The following is a 9,065-nucleotide window of genomic DNA, read 5'->3' on the forward strand; positions in this document are numbered from 1 at the left end:
AAAAAGATAAGACAATATTGTTGATACATTAGGTAAAACTAATTTAAGAGTTAAGCTATTTATAATCCAATTTTTGTCAAATATCTAGACGGTCAGTCTTTAATCTTTTAAAATGAATAAGTAAGGATTTTAAGTTTAAATTGCAGCCATTACATATTATAACGTTCATAATAATTGAACTATGCTCCCGAGGACATACATAATATGGTTATAATCTGATTAATTTAGCTTGTATTTTTTATTATTTTTTATAGGTTCCATTCAAAGGTGACTATATTCAAAATTCTATTGGATATTAAGTGTGATCACTCCTCCCATCCTGACTTTAAACTTGGTTATCCATATTGTGAGGATCTAACCAACCCCAATTAGTTATTTTCGCTTAAAAAAATAAAAATTAGTGAGAGAAATTCAGAGAAGGAAAACTTTAAATTTCTCTGTAATTTTGCAATCAAAGAATTTGTAATATTTTATTTTTTCTATCACTAATTTGTGTTTGGTTGTTTTCGTATGTTTTCCCCTATATTTCTTGTTGTTCATGTTAGTTCCGAATCAGAGTACTTTTTGTACGAAAATCATGTCTATGTAGTTTTTTTTAAAGGAAAACGAATGCTTATAGCATTTCATTAATAATAAAAGTGTTTATGCAACGACGTATATTAAAATAAATAGTGGGACTACGTGATAATGCAACGATCTTAGTAAAGGTGTGAGTTACCTCATTTAATTGTCGCTTGTCAAACTCGATCTGAGAGTTTATGAAATAAGAAGTAATAGGACTATGCAGTTGTATCTTGAATTATGTCGGTATTTTTTTTTTTTTTTACAGTAAAACATAGCTTCATCATTCCATAAAACACAAAACATTACAAAGAGCTAATGTTAACATTGAAGGGGCATTCCCCAACAATTTTAAAGAGTAAATTCTAGAGAGGTAGTCTACTAAATCAAGATGTAAATTACACATAAATTTTGCAGAGAGATATGAGGACTTAAACCAACTACCATATCCAAATAACGAATGCATCAACATTGTCCATCCACTGATATTGACAAAGGAAATGTGAGAATCCACAATCTTTCTTTCTATTCAGGTACGGATCATTTTTTTGGCTTCATCACGCGCATTTCGACTATAATTGGTCTCGATCTTGTTCACCATGTCGCACTGGATAAGAAACAGTTGATAAAAGGCAAACAGAATGAAGTCAGGAACAGCCTCATAAGGCACTGCACACCTTATGTGATTCCAAACATCAAAACTCAGCTGACATACACACTTAATACAAACTAAACTTGAATACAAGATCCAAAACACAACACAATACACAGACAACACAAAGTCAACAACAATAACACAAACACTAAAGCATAAATCGAACAACACAAAGTAGATCAAACAACAAATTAACCATGGAGGCTTTGGTGGTGAGCGACTCAGATCTGGATTTGGCGGCACAATAGCCTTCACGGTAGTGGATGAACATGGTGGAGGCTCTGGTGGCGGCCGCTCAGACAAGAACATATTTGTTGTTGTTATGTCATTTTTTAACCTAGAATCACCCCTCTACATCTTTTTCCCCTTTCTTTCGATCTAAATAAGTGGTTTCAACATATATGCGGTGTTTTCTTTTGTGTTTTTTTTTTCTTCATGATTTCGTCGTCTTGTACGACATTTCTTCGTCTTGTACGACGTTGTTTTGATTTCGTGTCTTGTTGTGGTTTTCATTTGGTTCATAATGAAAGATCAACTTCATTCAATCATGGATTCAAATTTGGACGTCAAAGTTGCAGCAGATCCGGAAGCCTGTGTATTCTGGCGATTTAGATTTTATCATATTATTTGCGTCTTCTATAGTATCAAAAAAAGGGGAAAAATGGTCATCGTGAGCTTAACTCAGTTGTTGGTATAGACAATGAATAAAAAAAATAAAAAAAAAAATAAAAAAAAGAGTTCAATACTTGACGGAAATAGTTTTTTTACCAAAAAAATATAAAAAGGAATTATATATTTATTTTTGGTAATAATTTAGAAAGGACAATATTCGATTGTAATTTGTACCACACAGATGGCTCTGTTTTTACTTTTTCCTCAAGACACGTACGGTAGAAAATGGAAAGAAAAAAACACTAAAATTGTTCTACTAAAATATAGAACATCTCTCCATTTTAAAGAGATATATTCTAGTAGAATAAAAAAATTCTAGTAAAAACACTAAATTTCATGGAAATAAAAAATGTAAATAATAAAGATATATTATTTTTTTATGGATATGTTATTTTTTTAGGATATGTTATTTAAGTATCTAAATATTGACAATCTTTATGCCCCGTTTGGATTGAGCTTATGAAAAATAGCTTATGTAAATAAATAAGTTTTTATTTTAATTTATAAGCTCTCACTAACAAAAAATTGTATCTTCATAAACTGTTTTTTTATAGAATATATAAACAAACTTATAAATAACACATAAAAACTTATTTATTTTCATAAGTTGTTTTATATAAGTTCTAAAATAAATTAATCCAAACGGGTCATTAATACCGTAAAAAAATACACCATTTATAATTATTGATTTGATTTTTGTCAATTTTTTTATTGATTTTATTTAAAAAGAGAAAGAAAAAACTAATAAAAAACAAAATCATATCTTTTTTTTGAATAAAAACAAAATCATATCTATACCATAAATAAATAAGGTGATCCAAATATTCCTACAATATATATACATAGTAGAATACATCATATACTACAAGTACAATGTTTCTTTGGTTGCTTTTTGTACAAGACAAATAATGTTAGAAAATTAAAAAACAAGACAATAAATTCGGAATCTCCAAGGTTTATTCTAGAACAAAACCACACCCCTCACTCTGTGTTCCACGCAGCCATCCCTAGTAAACCAAAAACCTGTGTGTAGATGTCAACTTAGACTTTCTCTTTTTCTTCTCCTTCTTCTCTTGTTCAAAAACAATCAATTTTCTTTCTTCTCCCATCCTAGAAAGTTCTCACCTTCTTTTCCTCTTTCATAAGTTTTATTATTTTTCTAATAATTTTTTTATAGATAAATTAGATTTTGATATTCATCAGAGTCGGAACACACTTAAAAGTTCGGAAACTTACAAAGGTACTTACATGTGACCCTACTTCTTCTGCTTTTATATATAAAATAACTTTTGGTCAACAAAAATTAATGTATCAAAGTTGTTTAGATACATTGACATTTATTGATAAACTCATTTTTATACTCCATCTATCATAAAATGTAAGCAAAATGAGTCAATATAAGTTTATGTATCTAACACACATTTTAAATTAAATACATTAACTTTTTATTGACCAATTTTTGTTTTTATTTTAGAACGGAGAATCAGAGAGAGTATAATATGGATCATCATTCAATAACTTTTATATCTTTTATTATAATTATTATTAATATTGCTACATGTGATTCATGACCATATGATATATGATCAATGATCATCATCATATCATAGAATAAATATTTAAATTCTATCTAAACTTTTTTTTGCCAACCAAATTTGATTCATATGGTCAACACCATGTACTATAAATAAGACCAACTTTTTTTCAACTCAACTATATAATCAAAACTTGCTTAAACTTATTCTTATATAGCTTTTTCATTGCTTGAATTTTTGAAGGGCTCATTCAAAAATCATTAAAGTTGTTTTTTTTATCATCAAAAACAAGAATTTTTCAAGCTGGGTTCTGAAGGTGTTAAGAAGATGGGTTTAACTGAACCTAAGGTTGTTACTGGTCCTGCTGGTTATGTACTTGAAGATGTTCCTCACTTGTCTGATTACATTCCTGATCTTCCTGTACGTCTCTCTCTCTCTCTCTCTAGCTTTTTTCTCAAGCTACTATTCATGGTCAATGATTAATCATGTTTAACTTTTTTTTTTCTGTAATGTTTGTCTTAATAATTAAAAAATAAAAGATACTTTTAATATTCTTTTTCTTTCTGCCGACAGTAAATTATTATTATTAATTATGTTGGATTATTGGTGTTTTTTGTTTTTTTATCTGCTAACAGATCAGATATGAATAATTTGGTTATGCCACTTTTAATTTTTGTTTTAATGTATAAATTTTTTTTTGGGATTTTTTTTTACTTTTATTAATTTTAGTGAAATTTATATCTTGAATTGCATGGTGGAAAAGATTAAAGTTTGCTTTTTTTGTTGGTTAAGGAATAAAGATTATTAATATATGGTTTAATTGTACTTGGTGTTACTGCAGACATATCCTAATCCTTTGCAAGACAACCCTGCTTACTCAGTTGTAAAGTGAGTTTGTTTTTCTCTCTCTTATTTGTGTGATGATTTTGATTTCATTTACTGAATTTCTTCTTAATTGATAAGCTGAATTTGAATTTCACTTTTTTTCACATTTTCAGGCAGTATTTTGTGCATGTTGATGACACAGTTCCTCAGAAGGTTGGTATTTTTTGTTTTTTATGTAATTTTCAATTGATTATTATGGAATTGATTTTAATTTGCATCTCCAAAAACAAGTAGGGACACCCTTTAATCCAATATAAAGGAATTGTAATTGTATGCATAGAGTTATGATCCAAAATCTTGTCATGAAGATGTTTCTGTGAAGTTGGTGGAATGTTAATTGCAACCTATGACGCACGAACACTCCTCGGATCAGGCGTATATCAGCGTGTTCGACACGACACATAATTACACTGAATTATGCGATTTTTTCAAATTATTAGTTGTGTCAGTGTCCTTATCGTGTCCAGTGTCCGTGTCCGTATCCGTGCTTCATAGATATCAACTAAGACAATGTTACCTGAATTTGCATTTCATTTATTTATTTATTTTGATTTTGTTCTGACTCTGACAGGTTGTTGTTCACAAAGATAGTCCAAGGGGAGTACATTTCCGGCGCGCTGGACCTCGTCAGAAGGTATGTTTTCTATGCTGTGTGAACTTATTTATGCAAATTTTAATATGTTTTGTGACTTATTTTAATTTATTGCCCTTTTGAAATTGTACATTCAGGTGTATTTTGAATCAGATGAAATTCAAGCTGCAATTGTTACATGTGGAGGTCTATGTCCTGGACTCAACACTGTGATAAGGGAATTAGTTTGTAGCTTACACCATATGTATGGTGTGACTCGAGTTCTCGGAATCGAGGTACATATTGATCTATATGGAATTAACTTTGCCATCACAGTTTTTTATTGGTCTGCATTAACTAAGTTGAGAAAATGTTTTGATGTGAAGGGAGGATATAGGGGTTTCTACGCTCGCAATACAATCACTTTAACTCCTTCAAGTGTTAATAATATACACAAGCGTGGAGGAACTATTCTCGGTACTTCGCGAGGTGGACACGACACTAATAAGATAGTTGACAGTATTCAAGATCGCGGAATCAACCAGGTCTGTGTTTCTTTCAATTTACGGATTTTATATTTTTTTTTGTGTCCGTACATCTGATTAATATCGCTTTGAATTTCAGGTTTATATCATTGGAGGAGATGGAACTCAGAGGGGTGCATCTGTAATTTTTGAGGTATCGATAATTTGAATAAAACTTTCAAACTTGTTGGTTTATGATTCGGGAATTTGCATGAAAATTTTACTATATGGTCACGTTAAAATTTAAGATATGTGAAACTAGTTACATTGAAGTAGAAAATTTACTAAAAGTTCAACTTGATTATTGATACAGGAAGTCAGAAGGCGTGGTCTCAAATGTGCGGTTGTAGGAATCCCGAAAACCATTGACAACGATATCCCAGTAAGTCCATTTTTATTGTAGATCGTGGTTTCAACACCTCATATAACTTGAATCTGTTTCTTACTACTCATCAGCATTACTAATTGGTAAAATTCCTTTCACTGTGTCTTTATCGCTAAACAGATTATTGACAAGTCTTTTGGCTTTGACACTGCTGTTGAGGAGGCTCAACGTGCTATAAATGCAGCACATGTTGAAGCTGAAAGTTTTGAAAATGGTATCGGTGTTGTCAAGCTGATGGGTCGATACAGCGGTAAGTTTCTTAGGTGTTTATAATGCTTTCAGTAATCAGTTTATTGGTTCATTCTGTGATTACCTTCAATTGGCCTAGAGATTTTATATCTTGTATTTATATTGGTAGCATACCAAACATAGCTTCGTATATGCTTTAATTCAATGCAATCCTTTAAATACGGATATAACGGCGTTATAGTGCCGGGGAATTTGAAGAAATCATTATTATTCTACAATACCTACTTAGCACTGTTGTGTAGTGAAATTTGAACAAACTGTTATTTTCCATGATCGGCAATTGACAACACTGATTCATTGCGCAGGATTTATTGCAATGTATGCTACTCTTGCAAGTAGAGATGTTGACTGTTGCTTGATTCCGGAGTCGCCGTTTTACCTCGAAGGTCCTGGTGGACTTTATGAATATATAGATAGAAGGCTCAAGGAAAATGGTCACATGGTTATCGTGATTGCTGAAGGAGCGGGACAGGAACTTCTTACCGAGAGTCTGCAATCCGGCAAGAAACAGGATGCTTCTGGAAACAAACTTCTTCAAGATGTTGGGCTATGGATATCTCAAAGTATTAAGGTATGATTGTTATTTGTTCTGTTTGCGGTAGATGCTTCAAAATTCACTATGCTATAGAATTATAGCGCCGCTATTTGACAACAGTAACATTGATCGATACAAGTGGTCAAAAGTAGGCCAATACCGATTATGCTCTATTTTTTCCGTGCCAATTTTCCGCTATCTTATTACTTTTGAAGGTATTTTTATCGCTTACATTAAACATTTTGATCTTCCAGGATCATTTTGCCAGAGAGAAGACCCTGCCCATTACTCTCAAATATATAGGTTTGTAAAATTTAAAATTCATAAAACATTGCATGCATAGACATTCAAACCAGAAATCGATAACTGAAAGAATATTGCTGTCTCTTTTCTGCGTTACAGATCCAACCTATATGATCCGAGCTGTTCCAAGTAATGCTTCTGACAATGTATACTGTACACTTCTTGCTCAAAGTGCTGTTCATGGAGCAATGGCAGGTTACACTGGCTATACAAGTGGACTTGTCAACGGAAGACAAACTTATATACCTTTCTATGTGAGTTCATTAGACATGATATGTGTTTGTTCTAATAGAGAGCGTTATGACTGTTTATGGTACAGTTCAAGAAGGAAAATGAAAACTGATTCGAACCATTACAACAGTTCGGTAAAACTAAACCGAACTGTTAATGATTCATCTTGAACTAAAACTAAACCGAACTTTTAATGATTCGTCTCGAACAGAATTGAACTGTTAGGACTGTTTAAAAAAATTAAAACCGAACTGAACCACGTTGAAAAGAACCAAACCTCGGACGGATAATCCACTTACTGAGTTGAACAGAACTTTCGAGAACTGCCTGTCTCTCAATTTGACTTTTTTCGCTACTGTTCAATTTAGGAGTTCGGTTTTTGGTATTTTTTTAACACTCCTAGAGAGCATTTATGGTAACTTTAAGATGTTATAGGAGTATTTATCATATTTTGCTGCAAGAGTGGTACTCTTTTGGCCAACTCATGTTTTCGTGTAATATTATGCAGAGAATCACAGAGAGACAGAACAATGTTGTGATAACTGATAGAATGTGGGCAAGGCTGTTATCTTCAACAAATCAACCTAGTTTTATGGAGGTCAAGGTTTCCGATGAAGACACAAAAGGCGAAAACTCATTGGACGAATTACCAGATGGACATTGTTCAGAAGACACTTCGGTTGATGAAATCACCCACAATTTGGGATGCTTAGCTCCGCTTGCGGTACCAGTCCTGCGTACGGGAGGGATATCCGGTGTTTAAAAAAAATTACGGCACAGGCACTTCAACGGCCGCAATTTCTCCACAAGTATATATATTAGAGTTTATCATTTTTGTCCTTCCATGTCTATAAAGGATGGCTGTGGAAATCTCAGCCTGACATAATCATTATATTAGTTAGTTTATAATGATTTACTATCCTATTACTTGTATGCTCAATAATTTGAATGGATTCTGGTCTGTCCAGAAATGAAACTTTGTTAGTTTGAATGTATTGTCCATGTTTAATGGCAACCATTGCATACTGTAGGAAAGAATCAAATGAGTTAAATTGGTGTTGATTTACATCCTCTTCGATCAAATTTCGTCCATTGGATTAATCTAACTATTGAGATATAATATTCTTGTATGTTAGTTTGATCCAACGTTCGAAATTTGACGGAGAGGTTGATGAGGAACTAAGCTTATAAGCTATGAAGCACATACACGAACACCGGACACAACACGGATACCGACATGGATAATAATTTGAAAAAATGACACAAGTCAGTGTAATAATAGATGCCGTGTTGGTGTCGGTGTCGGACACCGGGACACATCTAATCCGAAGTTACATGAATATATAAATTTGTTTGCCATTGAATTTCTATGATAATTTCTGGAAGGTTTTAACTTCTAGAAATTGGAAAGTGTGTATTTCCAAATGTTTCTATGTGCACAAGACATGTTGCATATTCAAAGTGCAATGTAATCAACATGCACATGGACTAGGAAATTCTAATAGAAAAAGAAAAATGTTTGACAACATTCAATCAGATTTTGGAACAAATTAATTATTATATTTTTCAAATGATGGGAGCTAGTACTTTTATCTATTGAAGAATCATTATTTGTATTTATTCTAATAAAAAACATGGTAAAAGAACTTTTGATTATTTAATTGAGCAGATGGAATATCAAGTAAGAATATAACCAGATGACTGATTCATTGGGATGAGAAGGCAAAATTACAAATAATTAAGAACATATTTTATTGAATTAAAACAGATACTAACTAGAGAGGGATGAAAAATCATAGCAAAGGAAAATGTAAAAAGAAAAAAAAAGTACTTAATCCCTCAAACCTCGATTCAAAACCAAAAATAGTAGCAATAAAAGAAAACATTTAAGTTGCATGAATCTCCAATATTAAGTTGCATACTTTGATATTAAGTTGCATTAACGAGTAAAAGCTATTA

General features: G+C 31.9%; 1 protein-coding gene across 1 annotated transcript; it reads left to right on the top strand.

The window, feature by feature from the left end:
- Nucleotides 1–2,990: 2,990 nt before the first annotated feature.
- Nucleotides 2,991–8,158, top strand: LOC11438579 (ATP-dependent 6-phosphofructokinase 3). The gene is made up of 14 exons (XM_003620715.4): nt 2,991–3,128; nt 3,667–3,843; nt 4,265–4,311; nt 4,422–4,461; nt 4,880–4,942; nt 5,038–5,175; nt 5,266–5,424; nt 5,504–5,557; nt 5,717–5,785; nt 5,909–6,038; nt 6,343–6,608; nt 6,827–6,875; nt 6,975–7,129; nt 7,615–8,158. Exons 2-14 carry the CDS (start codon nt 3,751–3,753, stop codon nt 7,867–7,869), a joined length of 1,518 nt encoding a protein of 505 aa, XP_003620763.1. The 5' UTR covers nt 2,991–3,128; nt 3,667–3,750; the 3' UTR covers nt 7,870–8,158.
- The last annotated feature ends 907 nt before the right edge of the window (nt 8,159–9,065 follow it).

The sequence above is a fragment of the Medicago truncatula genome, chromosome 6 (genome assembly GCF_003473485.1).
Source record: "Medicago truncatula cultivar Jemalong A17 chromosome 6, MtrunA17r5.0-ANR, whole genome shotgun sequence".
NCBI lineage: Eukaryota > Viridiplantae > Streptophyta > Magnoliopsida > Fabales > Fabaceae > Medicago > Medicago truncatula.

What these genes read in the sequence shown, in the direction of transcription:
- LOC11438579 (XM_003620715.4), top strand. Translation starts at nt 3,751, where the DNA reads ATGGGTTTAACTGAACCTAAGGTTGTTACTGGTCCTGCTGGTTATGTA. An exon ending in GCGCTGGACCTCGTCAGAAG is followed by an intron (nt 4,943 to 5,037) that starts GTATGTTTTCTA and finishes TTGTACATTCAG; the next exon opens with GTGTATTTTGAATCAGATGA. An exon ending in CCATTGACAACGATATCCCA is followed by an intron (nt 5,786 to 5,908) that starts GTAAGTCCATTT and finishes ATCGCTAAACAG; the next exon opens with ATTATTGACAAGTCTTTTGG.